The sequence below is a fragment of the Netta rufina genome (genome assembly GCF_964035555.1).
Source record: "Netta rufina genome assembly, chromosome: 2".
Classification (NCBI taxonomy): domain Eukaryota; kingdom Metazoa; phylum Chordata; class Aves; order Anseriformes; family Anatidae; genus Netta; species Netta rufina.
This window is the reverse complement of record NC_140124.1, coordinates 19174331-19191384: the sequence shown is the minus strand read 5'-3', so window position 1 is coordinate 19191384 and position 17054 is coordinate 19174331. Positions and strand designations below refer to the sequence as shown.

Below are 17054 nucleotides of genomic sequence, written 5' to 3'. Positions count from 1 at the left end.
AAACCTAAAAGATATGCATTCATCTGGATCATTCTGCCATATACAGCCCCCCTCTCTCATACAGGAGAAATACGAAATTACTAAAATGCACCTTGGACACTCCCAGCTGATTCAATCACAGAGCTACAGAATGGCTGAGGTTGGAAGGGACCTCTGGAGGTCACCTTCCTCATCAATCTAGCCACCTAAGACCTAGCAAGACTTTCACAGCTCATTTTCATGAGGGAGAGACATTTAAGATCACTCCTCACTGTGTGTTTTGTTTTGAAAAAACAGCAGCTGATTAAAACAGTGGCACTACTGAGTAACACTTAATCACTGATGGCACCAGCTGTACTTGTCATCCAGAGGTGCTGTGAGAAATCTCAAATTACTTATGACTTAGGGGCTGACACTTCTGTTGAGGGGTAGGTCTCTATAAGAGGATTATATGCACAACTTTTGCATGGATTTTTTTTTAAATACGTCTCATTAAAGACTGTAGTTACAACAGATTAGTATTAATAATTCGCTTTTCCTAGCTGTAATAGGCAAGTTGTGCCTCCCTTTCAAGGACTGGATAACACAGATACTTCAGAGAACCATTAATAGCCGTGGGGAGTCTAAAGAAACTGAAACTCTTCTTTATGCCTTCATCTGTGGACAGCAGCCAGCTCAGGACACTGCCTCAACAGCCATCACTGCTCAAAACAGCCCCGCTTTCTGTGCACTGAGCACACAGCCATGCACTGAAAGGGGAACCTCTGCAGACAGATGTGGCAGGCTGACCCTGCCCAGCAGCCAAGCACCCACACAGCCGCTCACTTATGGTCGAGAGCAGATCCAGGACACAGCACCATACACGCTGCTATGAAGAAAGTTAACTCCATCTCAGCCAGACCAACAGGCCACTAGCCTGTTCCAAAAAGCTGCACCATTGCTGATGGATATTTTTTCGATCCAACGAATACATCATATTAGGTTGTAATATAGTCTGCAAACTCCTCATATGTTATCTTGGAATTGGAACAGTCACACAAAATGAGCAAAAATGTTCACAGGTTGAGAAGAATCTTGGTGATTTGAAATGTAAGTACCTCAGAAGGAAATAATATTAAAGGATAACTTCTGAAAAAATAGCCTAGAATTTGCAGTATTTACCTGAAGCTATACTACAGTCTTGACTACAAACTACTTCGAGAAATTCTTCTGTATAGAAAGCTGTGAAAGATACCGAAACTTTAGGAGAGGTTCACACCTCTCCTAAAGAAGTGAAAGATACTGAGTTCATATGTTTTTTATTAAGGCAATTTCAAATTTCATTTTTGGATTTTAAGCTTGTATATGAAAAAATGCACATACAGAAATAACAAGGAGCTCTACACTAAAATGAACTTATGGACCATCTACAAGTGCTTTATGAATTGTTTATCCTGCACAGACAGCCTCTACAAATTGCTCCTGCAGACAGGCAAAGCGAGAAGTGAACATGTCTCCTATTACACTAAGTAATAAAACTTTAAGGAAAATCAGTTGCCCTCTCCCCCATCGCCAGCAGAAGGATCTTAGGTACAGCAGGACATCAGTGCCCTCTGGTATGAGAAATTCTATTTTATAGGGCAAGAACTCTTTTGCCTAGTGGAATCCAGATGTAGGATTCAGCAAGAACTTTAAACAAGAACAGATGTGTGAGAGGACAGTAAATTAATTTTTTTTTTTTTTTAAAAAGCAACAGAAGCAGAAGCACTTGTAACAGTAGTAGACCCTCTTTTTCTGGAGTTGGTTGGAGGAGGTGTCAGTTAGCTGCTAGCTTGCTTATCTGTCATAATTTTACAGTTTCCAGAAGCCAGTCCTACAATTTTTGACAGAATTGTATTAATGGATTTTGTTAGGTAAGAAATTATGTCAAACAAGTTGAAAATAAACACCAAGGTTACCTCAGTGACTCCATACATTTTGGAAAAAAGGCATTTTTGTAGAATAACTTTTGCAAAACCAATATCTGAAGCTAAAGGGGAATGCAGAAATTAAAAATTAATTTAGGACTGTAGTGAGTGATTTCCTTTACTGAATTATTATCTTTTTCCCCTGCTAGGAACAGTTAATGTTCTCAAATATTTTCATGTCAATGTTATAACAATCTTTAGAGTTATGGATTCCTCTTCAGTGAAATAGAAGACACTAACAAAAACAGTATCTCAAGGTAATTTACCCTATCAAGGCAAAATTTGCCACTATTTAATGCTTTGGGCTGTGGAATTTCTTTGACACTTAAAAATTATCTTCAGTATGAGATCTAAATCACACAACAGCACAAAATCTCCTTCACTTTGATAATTTATCATCTATATAAGTGGTTAAAATGGTTTTAAAGGTTTTACAGTACTCAAATGCAATTTTGATTCACACTAACTAATCATCACCTGTGTTCCCTTTCACAAGAAAAACAGCCAGACCATTTTTATTTGATGCAATAAATACCCTAGTAATAGGTGATCAACAAGAAGGAAAGTCAGGGTCCAATAAAGCAATTTTTGACATAGGAACAAAGTTTCTTAGCTTAGGTTAAAGATGTAATATGTCATAACAAGTTTGTAATTTGTCATAACAAAGGCAAACTTTGAACAAAACCCAATGTTTAACTTTGTACTATATTCTCCACATTGCTGTCCATAATAAAGAATGAATCACATGTGTCTCTAGGAAACTAATCCCATCTCAGTACTAATCAAAACATCTTTCAGTGATGCCCAACTAGCTATGAAAGGCAGACAGATGTAGGATAGGTTACCAAAGATGCTTCAACAAAAGGAGTAGCTTTTCATCATGTGAAGGGTGGGAGCCCATTACAGGAACTGTAATTGTCATGACTAGAAATGGCTTCCTGCAGGGCAGGAACTATGTCAGTTCTCCTGACTCTGAAGTTGGATTGAATGCAGGGAAAAAACTGTACTTGATAAGACTTAAATCCCTCTTCAGGGTTAAGAGATCTCTGCGGGGAAATATTTGTATTAATCGCACTGTATGTGAACTAAATCTGTCTGTGTGTTAAGCAGTCCACTAAACTACTGTACAAAGTAAATAACACAATGTCAAGAATTAAAATGAGTATGGCCTAGTAACTAACCATACACTAACAAATTCTTTTCATGAGGTAGTTTTTTTTTTTTTTTTTAATCTTTCCTTATGAGTTAGCACTATCTGCCCTCTGGAACAACTCATCAAGGGTATCTGCAGAACACTCTGAAAACAAGAACGTTTAAAAGGAGTGTTCTGCCTAATTTATACTGATGTGTCTGACTAATGAAGAGGGTAAATGGCTTTATTTATCTACACCAGTACTGTCTTGCTCAATAACGGGAATGACATTGTTCATAATTGATTGAGACTCCTTTCCTGAAATATTTTATAAGAAACACACTATGTAGAGAAAGTTATGTGCTATCTCTTCCCTTAACTATCTCTCAGTTCGATATTGTGTTTTTCCATATCGTGTTTGGTTTCTGAGTATAAGTCAATCATTTTGATCAACATTCATTGGAATAACTTCCTGAACATAAATATTATCTGAAAAAAAAAAGTATATACATATAGTCAGCTCCCTTTGTCAAATTAGATTCCCTTTCTATATCACAGGAAATGTAGCATTAAAATGAAAGCAACTTCTACTTTTAATGGGGGTAATCCCTTTTTTACATACAAGGCCAGGGTGGCATGGATTTTCATTTATGCGTATTCCTGTAAAGATAATTTAAGTTTAAAAATGTGTTCAAAACATATTACTACTCTGAGTATTTTTATTTTATTAGAACAGTCCAGTAGAATGAGAATTCAGAGTGATAAACTGCTTGGATTGAGAAAAAAAGAATGGTGAATGCAGATATTGTCTTCCCTTTGGTCAAAATTATATTAACTAATCTTTTCCTTTATGCTAGATATGCTTGAAATACTGAATAGCACTGAAGATGTTGCAGCTAACACATAAGTGTTGAAACAAAAAACAGGATGTGGTTGCACTTTCTTCTTCTGGATTGTTGTTTGGTTACATTGTCATAAAAATTCAAAACACATAGCTAAAAACCACTTATTTTTAATCTGAAAATTAGGACATTTTATTTAGTTACAATTAATAAATCCAATCAGTAGTGGTTACAACACAGGAATTCCTGATTTGGCTAGCATAGTACTAGAGATAAAAACAGCCCACAATACTGTGGTATGCAGAATTTTTGATTACGCTAATTTTACCAGGTTTAACTAATGACAGAATCTTCTCATATGTATTTACCGAAGTACTACTATATGTTTACTGAAATACAACTTTGCCTACTAATGTCATTACCCCATCTTCTCAAAGGTACAAAGCATGAGCTGACATCATAATTTTAAGTTTAGGACCAATCACATCTTCCTCTCTGACACACTGACCCTTTTCCTTTATATCAAGAAAAAGGAAAACCTTCATATAAAAGGATCATATCTTCCCTAACAAAGTGTATCTCTTTGGTCCACCAAGAAAATTGTACCAGGAATGCACACTGATATTTTTGCAACAGCCCCAGCTGTTTTAACTGTTGGCCAAGTCTTGATGTATTTCCTCTTAAGCAGTTCTTCTGTAAACAGGACAGTGAGGAATCCTGCAACAGGCTCATGACAGCTTTACCAAAGGAAAGTAAAACAAAACAAAACAACCCCCCTTCTCCATCTGCTGGCAAAGTGTCTTCCCAAAGTTAGTGGTTATATAGTGAGATTCATACCCGAATTTCTACCTGCACTTGTGCAAGCATACATTAACCAATGTATGTATTTTAACACAGTGCTTCACATTGAGAAAGGGGAAAATCAGTGAAGAGGACAGCTGAAAGAATTAGATACAGATTTGGGCTGCAGCATTCAGTCTGCTCTATGTAGCATGAATGGGAGTGTTATCACAAATGCATTTTGTACAAATTTTTTAGCTACTCAAAACCTTTTATAAAATTTATTACTACTTATTAAATATCTTCTAAATATCTTAGTGACAGACTAAGGCATAATTGCAACCCATATCAAAATATCTTAAAAGAGCAAAAGACCAGGACAAGAAGCAGACAGTGGGTCACACAGAGAGTGCTATGTAGGACAGGCTGTCTAGCAGTGTGATTGCAGAAGGAATTATCCCTATGATGGAAATGATGTGCATTAGGAACAGTTAATGGAAAAGGGAATGTCAGTGAGTATTGGCAAATCTGACTGAAGCAGAGTTCAAGAACTTTCCTTTGCAAAGGCTGAAAAGAGGCTTTGACTGCAAGAAACAACGCTGCCAAATGTAGAGCAATTTCTTGTTTTGCTGTATCTGCTCTTAGCAAGCTATTTGTTTCCAAGCCCTTTTAAAAAAGGGAAAAATGGAGTGTAATGAAGCAGTATGAAATTGCCTGGCCACAGATCATTCTTGTCTAAAGAAAAAAAAAAAAAAAAAGCATGAAGGAAACAGACATGGTGGTTTCTGAAACCACATCTCACATATACATATCCCTAAAGCAACTGTTATCAGAGTGACTCAGCTGAATACAGCATCTCTTGTCAGCAGCGTCCAGAGATTGTTTCTTCTTCCTCCTGCAAGAGGTATCACCCCTCAGTTTTAATGACTGGGAGACACTGGGAAATAAGGAGGACAGAAGATAGCAGCAGGCTGCCAGAAGACAGCCAGGGGAGGCAAACAAATAAGTCAGAAATGTTCTGGCTGCAGGTGGGGGAAGGAATAGAGAGAATGTATTCTTTTTCTCTTAGTTTTCCTGAAGTGTTTCAGCACTTTGTCCTGTTAGCAACTGCAGCTTTATGAACCTTTAAACCTTGCATATATCCCTGATTTAAGAGTTTTGAAAGTGAACTTACCTGAAAGTCTTGATCATCAATTCCAAACCTCTCTCTTAGATTACGGAAAACCATTGGACAATATTCCTTAAATTTGAAATGACTTGGCATGTTTTCTCTGAAAGAATACAAAACCAAATCAACTTCATTCACCCGCATATGTAATTAAGTAACTCGAGAGTATTCTGTTCATGCAAAGCAGAAAATAAGGAGATTTACAATCTCCCCTCTAGAGCCTTCTCTTTTTGAACAAGATTTGGTCTCACCATGTTCTTTCCTTTACCATGTTTAATAAATTTATATCTATTTGTCTCTAACAAGCTGAACCTGGACTCAAAAGCAGAAAAGAATGTTTTGTCATTGCCCTTAAATTATTTCAGAAGTGAAACCTTAGATTGCATTATACAAGAATTACTATACCTTTGGTGACACTAGGAAGTACTGACAGTGCCAAACTTCAAGCAAATTGGACTCACTGAGTACAGAGCTAGTTTTAATATTCAGTTGTTCATTTCATACTTACACTTGAGAAAAGTAACTTTGAACTCTGTCACAGAGTAAAGAAGACCCAAAATAGCAGAATTATTCATTTTTTCCAAATATTCTTAAATGGGTTGTACACAAAGCATCATTAATAGTTTTGTATGTATGCACATCCTGTTCATGTAGCATCATTTTAAAGAGACGTGGATATTACATTAAATGATCTTAATACATTTGGAACTTTGATTGATATAATATCCTATTATGAATTATTAAAAGTTGCACATTATTAAGCTTTGAAATATGCTTTAAATTCTCATTCAAATTTTTAATTTAAAATACTAAATGTTTATGCACCCCAATTTATGTTTTAAAAAATTCCCAAATAAATGTTTATATCAGCCATAAATAAACACACCAAGAGAGGATCATCTTCAATATATAAGATATCCATAAGGCAATAATAAACCATATGGAAGAAGAATACTACCCAGCAGCCCCTGCTGTTACTTTTTGGAACAGCACAGATGGTTATGTTTATCACAGGATTAACTTAATCATCAAAACTTCAGTCACATCAACTGAAAAATAACAGAGTTCATAGTACTTCATAAAATATCACTGCCACTATCCCCCTCTACAAAGAATTGTTGCTTGTACTTACTTGTTGAAAAGGTGATTGTCCACCTTAATCTTCGAGTATGCTTTGAAATCATCTGGCATCAACATAACAGGGATTTGAACATGGCTCAGTTCATTGATCTAGAGAAAAAAAGAATACATTTAGTTGCTGATATCTTTGCAAAGATTCTGCATATGTCTTAATTAAAAAAAAAAAAAAAAAAAAAGTTATTTGGCCTATGGTTTCTTGTATCCTGGGAGTGAAAATTAGTGAAAGAAAAATGCAAACCCAGATTTATTCTTTCCAGATTAAATGCACTGACAAGGTAGACACTTTGGAAAAGAAGAAAGAGCATTCCATATTTATACTGGTTTCAGAAAAAAAGTGCTTCAAAGCACACCTGGAGTGTGCTCTTTAAGGAAGGTCAGTGAGGATGCCAGCAAAATGGTCTTTAATGCTAACACACTGTTCTTGTTTAGCCAACTGAGCTACATTTTCCTAAGATGATTCAAATTTTGTATTTCAGATGACTATTTGTCTTTTCAGCTTATGAACTAGTCTTACCCGTCTATGTCTTGAAACTATTTCTAGAAAACAATCCCCAAATTTTGAAGGCACACACTTTTGACTCAGTAAGAAGTGGCTTTTTTTTGTACAACAGTGCAGACCCCAGCCAAGTTTTTGCAGTTGCAGCATTCAGGCACATTTTTGATTGCTCAAGTTTGACAAACTACTTAAATATTCAAATTTGCTTTTAGAAATAGATGCAGAAGTTTTAAGGTTTTCCTTATTTTATTACATTTACGGGTACCATCTGCTCCTTCTAGTTTGGAAATAAATATTGCCAGTCTCCTCACTATTATATACTGAGTACATAATATATAATATTCCTATATATTTGAAATTTCAGAAGTATGCACTTCTGGCCATATCTTTATGACAAAGTGTAGACAACTTCACAGTTATGTAGTTTGTAGGTGTGTTTTTATAATTGTATTAATCTACTGCTATTTTAATAAACTTTAAGCAAAAGAATGATAAACATAACAGAATATTGTTAGCTTACAACAGCTCTTTCAAATCATTAACAAAATATTTCTCCATTTCCATGATCAAATCTTTCCGCATAGCACATTTTGCTTCAGCAGCTTTCTACGGAGTGTAGTTAGGGGGAGAACTCTCTATATGAGAGCACAAACATTCAGTAGAGGTGGATGTAATGAAATAGGGGTGACCTGTGCTCTTAGCATTGGTTTTGCTTATCCAAAAATGTTTTCCAACTGGGAAGCTGGTAGTTCCCTGCGGATGCTATCCTGCTTAAGGGAGGCTTTCTGAGAAGCTTTCACTGAAGCAGCCGTAGGTTATAAATATTGGAGGATAAAAAGCACACTCACTGCAAGTATAACCTTCTGCAGAACTGAACTTAAACAAAACGTGAAAGCAGTGAGGAACCTTTTTGCTCTTAAACAGAGGAAAGAAACCAATGCAATCAGGCAGGTCAGACAGCCTCATCACTCTTCAGTCTTTTTAAGTCGTGGTAATGTGTCTTGCCATGTCTCATTTTCATTATTCAGACCCCTGCAGCCCACAGGAAAACTGATAAATATCAGCTGAATTTACTTTACAGAATGCTTCCTTGGAAACCCCTGAAATGCTATAGATCGAAGCACCACAGTTGCAGAGCAGAGCAAAGAAATGGAAAGGTATCTGGGATGGGTGAACGTGAGCCACTCCTTGGAGTCCCTGGGAGAACGCTCTTTCCTCCTTCCAAAGTGGGAGAAAGAAGAAACTCCAGTAAATTTTTGAAAACACAGCTGTGCAAACCTAATAAATCATGCTGACACCTCATTAGCTATGACATAAAATAACAGCGCATTGATGGAACATCACAACATCTACCATGCATGCTCTTTACTGCACTTGGTATCGCTGCACATCAGTCTCACCCTGAAACCACAGGGCAGCTTCACCAGGCTGCAGGACTAATCTAGCTCTTGTACAAATAAAACTAGGGATGAGTAGATAGATTATACTCAGTAATGAAACTTTAGGTTTGCTCATAAAAAATAGCTACTCTCTTAGATTGCCAGATTGTACAACAAATTCTGTGCTTGAAAATGGGATAACCGAGACCTACATGGCAGCCAAAAGTGATCCCAAGACCATTATATTAAATACGCTGAATTCACACATCTTAAAATGACCCATCTAAAACAACAGCAAGTTCACTTGTAAATTAGGGAGGTTTAGACTATCACAATTGCATCAATCAAATTTTCACGTGCATTCACTTTCTTAATTTGCTAATGTACAGCGTTTCTGAATACATTTACAGATTTGCTTTACAGATTTAGATTTGTGCTATAGCGGCACAGTTTTAATTGTGCCTGTAGGCCCTATAAACATCATCTACGCAGTGGAATAACAGAGCCACGTGTAATTCTATTTGCATACTTCAGAGCTTGTTGTATTCTAACCAGGAATTCCAAAATAGTTCTCCCAGGAAGTTCTCTACAAGATGTGAGTGTACATACGTGCCTTCCTCACAGGAACAAAGAAAAAAATGCAGTTTAACACAGAGTTACTTTTTTTTTTTTTTTTCCTCCTGAAATTTTAGTTTCAAAGGAGATTCACTAACTGAGGTCTGTAAAGATAATTTCTCTAATATTTTAGAGAAAATATTCCTCTCTAGCAGGAGAGAAGAAAAAGCAGGTGATGAACATACAGTAGAAGTGACCTTTGGTATAGCACACCAGCTGAGTAATGGCATGTCCCAGTGGCACAGGCCATTAATTAATTTAAACCCTTCAAGTATAATAAGGTCTGCTTCTTTGTGCAGTAGTGCATTTTTCGGATGGATTTGATGAGGCCACATTGAAAGTGAACACCACAGAGGAAGGAATAGCTGTGACATTACATCTTGGTGCAAACTGGAACCACATTGGGGGAAAGAAACAAGATCCAGAACTCCCCCAGAAACAGGCCTTGGAAAACTGAAAGGAGAGGGAAAGGTCAGAGGGACCCATCCTGCACTTTGCTATCCCGGTGTAAAGAAACAGCCATGCTTGAAACAGACCAAATCTGAAACACATGGAGGCCACTTTCAGCCTTCCAACTCATCTCAGATAGTATTTTTGTAAAACAGTTCTAGTTCTGCCACTTACAACCTTTAACTGCACTGTGGTGTTTTTTTCTTTTTTTCTTTTTTTTTTGCCAATGCAAAATTTTGCTGTGGTTTCTCATGTTATTTGCAACAGACTGCTTACTACATCTTTGAGGAATTTAAATCCCATATAATAGCCTCGGAGAATAGATTATTTTAAAAGATGAATGACTAGGATTTTAGCTGCACAGTAACCATGCATATTATGTGGAAATACCTCATGTCTATTAATAACATGTGCAAATTCATGAACACAAGATACTAAGAAGTGACCCGGAAACCTCTCTTTAAGTAATTTATTCAAATATCTTCTGTGGTATTGGTACAAAACCTGCTGGTTATGTGAGACAGAGACATCCCCCATGACTACCAAGCTTTAAGGAATACACTTTTAAAAGCTTTACATGGCGTTGTTCCTTTAAATATTCAGTACAAAAAAATAAATAAATTTGGCTGTAGGGATCTGCTCAGCACCGTGGTTCAGCGATGGAGGTGGGAGGGGGTGAAGGGGAAGGAGGCTTTCAGGCAAAAACCGACTGATTGCAACTCATTTTGCTCCTGCAGGTTCAGGATTGAATTCACACTGTCAGGAAAACAGAGGTGGTAATTAAACTGCAAATAAGGGAATAATAAAAGCTACTGGACATTGAATAAATAGTAAGACTCAGCTGGTAATGATTCTGAAATTAGCACACAGAGAGGTGTTCCCAGAAAGCCATCTTATATTGGTGACATTTCAAATAAGCTTCTCTAATTTATATGATTTGAAATCAAGCAATGAATATATCATAAATTGTTAGGCATTATTAACGACCCTTATTTAATTCAGATACATTCACCCTAAACACCACATTACTAGGGCAATGCATAATTAAACATTAGTTTTCATCCTGTCAGAACATAAGCAGCAATAAATTGCTTGTATGCAAAGCAGACAATGAGATATTTAAGCAGCATATAATAAAGGCAATTTACAGCACATATTGCATGTTTAGCTGGAGGAGCCAGAACAATGATCCTGTTCTCCAGCAGATACAGTCTGATGCCTATCAGTACGATGCTGCAGATGCTGCAGTGAGAAACCTGTGTAACACACTACAGCTGGTGTTACTGGTAAAAAAGAAATGGGAATAAGCAAGGCACAACACTGCCCAAAATTTCAATTCAAGCATTTCACAAATCAGATGCAGGCTATTTAGCAGTGCCTAGTGGCGGCTTCTGAAACTCTCTTCCTTTGTAAAGCCTTTATTCTATATGTGGTTTCTTGTATTTAATATCTCAGCTTTAACACACAGCACAGATACTGTTTCCTTTTAATTTAATGTATCAGCCAACCAGACTTAAGACGAACCTACAGAAGGATTAGGTATTTCCACACCCAACAGCTTGATAAAACACTTTAATCACTGTCCTGGCTTTTGGCAGTTTCACAAATAGAAAAACTCCTGCTCCTGCCGATGATGGCTGAAGTTGTGGACGCTTCTCCTTCCCTTTTCTGTGTTCATCTCCCAGCTCGCTTTCTGAATTGAAACCCAACTCACAGCAGTCTGATCTACTGAGACAAACAAGCTACAATTGGTTTGTTCGTCTGAGATAAAGTCAAGTGCATTTTTGTCTAATTTATGTATTCTTAAACACAGATTTTGGAAGAAGTGGGAGTGGAAGAGAGTTTGCAAGAAAGAAATCATTGAGGTCTAAAAATAGAATTGAACTTTTAACACCAGCAGCAATTCTGGGATTTTTATGTGCAACATATTTTTTTTTTTCTGCATTTCAGTTTCTTCTCTGGCAAAGAAACTCGTACAGAGCTCTGAAAAATAAAAATGTTAGGCGGCATTTTTCATTAAGCTACAGGGCCACTATTTTGGTTCATCAATCCAGGCACACTTCTTCAAAGGTGCAGTTAATTCATTTACTTGGAGGTGAATGCTTACAAAAGCAAGCTCACTAGACTTGCCCTTACCAAGCAAGGCTGAGGAGTAAGAATGCAGCAGGGGAAACCAGCTGAGAGCATAAAATGTTATATTTAGGAGATTCATCCTTCTTTCTTCTGGCACCTTTTTGATAACTGAACACTCTACAGGTCTTAGGAAACAGAGCGTTTTCCTGCTTACTAGAGCGTACTCATCCAGAAGATAAGGATTCGTAACGTAATTCATCCTATTATCCCACAAAAAGCCATTTCTAAAGCTGCTTCTGTCTTGCTGCAGCCTGGCTAGAGGCACAATGGGCCCCGTGGTGTTGGGCACGGCCAGGCAGGCTTTTGAGCAGCCCCCTGCCAGATGGGAGCACGCTGCAGCATCGCTACCGGGACAGTAACCGCCTTCTGCCCAAGTATAAACTGAACCTGAAGTGATTACTTTACGGCGCTTTGAAATCTACCTTGAAGGGTCTGAAAAGGGTGGAGGAGGTCAGCAGCTAATCAATTTTGTGGAAGACATTTGCCTGTTACAGGGCAAAATCATCATTTGATAAATGTCATTTGACAGTTTAAATTACACTCAAAGCCATTCTTGCAAGAGAAATAAAAGGTTAAGCTAAGTTCTGCTGTAGAGAAATAAATCAGTTCGGCAAAATACTCCTTAATTTGTTTTAAATGAGGTTTTCATCATTTCAATCACACAAATCCATCTTTCTTTTTTTTTTTTCCTAAAAGCACAAGGTAAAAAGTATCTACCCAGACATTTTTTATTAACTACACAATGTACTAGGAGTTTAAATGCCATAGGAGACTTCTCCAATGTAAGTAATTTCTAGTTACTTATTCAGAAACAAGTCATTAAATTAAACCAATTATATGATTAAGAGAAAAACACAGGGTAAAGTATTTCATTTTCTCCAAATCTTTAGGATCATTTTCATGTCAGGTATACGGAGGGAAAAAAAAAACAAAAAACAAACCAAGATAAAAGCCCAGCTAACTGCCAGAGAAATACGTGTTGAAGTTTTACATGTCTCAAAACATCTACCTGTAATTACTACAGAGCAGCTTCATGTTTTTACAGTTGAGGTGATACCTGTCATTAGATTGTTGGCTTTCAGTGAAACTGAATAATCAAGTGCTGCAAAAGCAAGCCCAATTGAGCCAAATGTTTTTCAAATTGTCTTAACGCAGGAAGACATACTTTTCGCTAAGAACTAAAACACAGAATTTGAATTACTTAGCAGAGCCACTAAATACACTTTATTTATTTATTTTAGAAATTCTGAGAAATGAACACATCAATTAAAGATGACTTATTTTTTATAAAAACAAAAAAAGACTTTTCTGAAGTCTTATGGTCTTTGAATTAAAACAAATAAAAAATAAAGTTGCACAGTAAAACAGATGTTTTCATGAAAATTTTAGTTGTTGTTCTCAATGTTACAATGTTATTGTTGGGCAGGGATGTATGTATGTAGTTCATGCATCCACTGGAAAACAATATTGTGACATACCTGAGAAAGCCCCGAATAAGATATTGTGACATACTGAAGAAAGTCCCAAAGCAGAGGAAAAAATGCTTGAGAAGAGCATTCATTTCTTGGTGTTTATCTTTAAATTTGGAAAACCAAGGCCCAAATTTTCATAGGCCCGAGAATTTCATAGCTCGGTTATCACTCATGTTCAGATAGTGTTTAAAGAGCCTACAGCAAAAGCATTAAAATCACAAAATCTTGCATCAAAACATTTGTAAAGAGAGTGTAAGTCTTTCAAGTCTCTTGGACATTTCCACCGTGCAGAGAATCCGTAACATCTGCTATATACTGTCAGGCAAGTGCAAAGCCATATTTCTGCAGATTTGGTTAAACTTCCTGTGCATCTGCTTACACCTTTCAAGGAGTGCAAAAATTAACACCTTATAATGTGCCAAATAATCAAAGACCTAATTTGAATTAAGAAGCTCAGATATAGTGTCTGTCATGATATCCCCCCCATATTCCTAAAAAGCTAGGAGAAATGCAATTCTGTACAAAGATACTACCGTACATCAATTAAATGGAAAATAAAGTAATAGGAATGTGAGTTAGAGTGGTGATTTTGTCACACAGAACAGTTTGAGTAGTAAATGGCATACAAAAATAAAATGCAGTCTTGGTCCAAAAGGAAACTGTAAAGCAATGAAAGTCCTTCAGATCTGGATGAGATAGATGTGCTGCACACAACAGATGAGCTCATCCTTGTTTGCTAATGCCACAGTCAGAAGGAGAACAAGACAAGGCATACAGCTCAGACAACAATTTGCAAGCTACTAGCCACTGGGCTTAGCACAAAATTGATACAATAATATTTTATTTTTTGAGCAGAAATATCTCAAGTAATCTTGAACTTCAACTTGTGTGTTGGGAAGTTGTTGCACTTTAATATAATCTTTGATAGAACAGGCATCTTCAGCTGTTGTTTGAAATACTGATTTAAAATAGACATACTTGTCAGAAGGACTGATGGCAATCTGGTTTGTATTTTTCTAATTAAAGAACAAAACTCTTATTTGGCAAGGGATAAACTTTACTTCACTTGGCTGTGTTCTCAAAGGTTCACAAGAGAATATCTAAAAAGGGGAGGATGCTATGAGGCAGCAAGCATTTATTTATACCACAGATGTAAAAAATAGGTTGAATTTTATATGTGAAGTGATACACAACTCAGATAAATGTTCTGCTGATTTCCTAAATGATCTATTGTGGATTCTGGAAGAAAAACTCAACAAGCAGGAACAAAATGAAATAAAATTACACTTATATTCCATGAATCATGTTACTCAGACGTGGAAAACAAACAAACCAAAACAAACAAACAAACAAACCAGGCTTAAAAGAGTCTATTAAATAATGATCATCTCTCATAACAGCCTATAAGATCATATTTGTCAAGTATAACTTTTCTGAACAGGAAAAATGAGTTCATGCAGTTAAATGTAATATTCCAGTAAACCACTGAACAGATACGGAGATGCTGTAGTCTTACCTGAATACTATAACCACGGAATGAAATTCAAGAGAAAAAAAAAAAATCTATTCAGCAGAGAAAAGCAAATTGTAATGGGAAAAGAAACCTAAGGAATCATTTCACATATAACACATGCAACTCAGCTGCTTATTCATGAGGAGGGTTTCAAGAGCATCCTGCCTCAGAATGACAGGATGGAGCGGCTGCAGAACGAAAACCATAAAGCAACACTCTGATGTGTCAGATGGGCACCATTACTGTCCAGAAGCAGTAACAAATGTAGAAAAACCATATATACATATAAATATATTTACAATGGCATAAAGGAGCTAATGTACTGCATATTATTATTATTATTATTATTATTACTATTACTATTACTATCATCATCACCTTTTTAGGGAGGATTGGTAACACACTTTAATATGCTGTCACACATACCACCCTCTTAAATATGCGGCTATTAAGGAAATTGTTGACTTGTGGAAAAATGACATTAAAACTTAATTCCTTTGGGTCATTTCTGACTATTGATCAAGTGAAGGCTGAAGCAAATTTTCAGAAAACCAGAAGCAATACCATTTGCATTACATAAATTTAATTTATGAAGCAAAATAACTGGACATGTGTGACACCAGAGAGAAGTACAAGTTAGCCTACAGCTAAAACTTTTTGTTAGCACTCGACCAGTATCCTCCAGTCAAAGTAACATTTTTCGGTACAGCACCAGAGAAAAACCTGTACTGTAAGTCCAAATGGATGAGAAGCACTGCATTTTCTCTGTGTACAGAAAACCCTTGATTTATCTCCCTGAGGCATCCTGGTTGCACAGTATTCTTGAATTTACATTGTTTTTACTTCTAAGTATTGTAATGCCTTGCCAACAGTTGAGGTCAAGCTAACTGCGAGATAAATTAAAAATACACAGTTGGTCATATGTATACTCTGCAGCTTCTTGCTACAGAAGACATAATTTTACGTGCCGGTTGTTTAGGATTTGGGAAAGAACAGTGTCCTGTTGCATTTACTGGAACACAATGAACTAGGTTTTACTTCTAGCCTAGATATCCTTTTTCCACACTGAATTCCAGTTTATTTTGGCAGTAACGCTATATACAAAATTTCACAGATTTATTGTCATTTCTTATTGGATATTAACCGACTGTATATAAGCACTGTGGAGTTCATTTTGCTGCAGGCCAAGTGTGTATATCACGATATGGTGTGTCATGACTGGAGGAAGCCTCCCCAGCCTGCAGAGCTGCAGGCTGTAGGGGCGGTTCGGAAGAATTGAGGGGCACTGAGGCACAGCTTGGGGCTCAATGATGGCAAGTCCCATCACTCTGCAATTCTGATTAAACAGGAAATTGAAACGCTTAAACAACTCAAGGCAAACATCTTTTTATCCCTTGATATGAAGCAAGGTAAAATTTGTTAAAAGCAATATAACTGCATGACCTTTTTCCTCAGTTTACAGGTCAGACTTTTGTTACCAGAAGATTTCATGAGCTTATGGGGACAACAGGACACGTTCAATAGACAAGAGGATACAAATCTTCTTTCTATTTGTATTTGTCATAGTCCATAAATAAAAAGCAACCAGTGGTTCCAGTGGTTTCAGTGCTGTTTATCTGAACATGCACTGGTGTTGCAGTGCTTCTTTGAAGGGAGGTCAGACAGAAACACCCAAACTTTGTCATTCAGCAAGCACAGCAACAACAAAACATTACTTTTACCATAAAGCTAAAGACAAAGATGCACTGTAAAGATACTATATTTTATGCATAGCACTTCGCAGCTGAGCCCCCTCACTGAGCGCCAGAGCCCAGCTCTGTCCCACAGGCCAGGCCTCAGCCATCACCCAGCCACAGCAAGGTATACCCACTGTGTAATTATCAGGGTACGGCGCTGAAAAATTGCCAGAGAAGTGGATTCAACGACAGAGAACCAAATAAAAAACTGTATGGAAATTTCTTTGGCAGCCAGAAGCCCGTGTGCCTTCCACGTGCTGGGAACATACACTT

The 17054-nt window shown here is 36.9% G+C and overlaps 1 protein-coding gene across 2 annotated transcripts in view; it reads right to left on the bottom strand.

Moving 5' to 3' along the window:
• The window catches only part of PIP4K2A (phosphatidylinositol-5-phosphate 4-kinase type 2 alpha), a 108484-nt gene that overhangs the window by 43861 nt on the left and 47569 nt on the right, over positions 1-17054 (bottom strand). For both annotated transcript variants that reach the window (XM_084281393.1, XM_084281394.1), the window contains exons 2-3: positions 6980-7077; positions 5854-5950 (exon numbers count right to left, since the gene is read on the bottom strand). In XM_084281393.1, coding sequence (XP_084137519.1) covers positions 5854-5950; positions 6980-7077 — 195 coding nt within the window. The remainder of the gene's footprint in view (positions 1-5853; positions 5951-6979; positions 7078-17054) is intronic.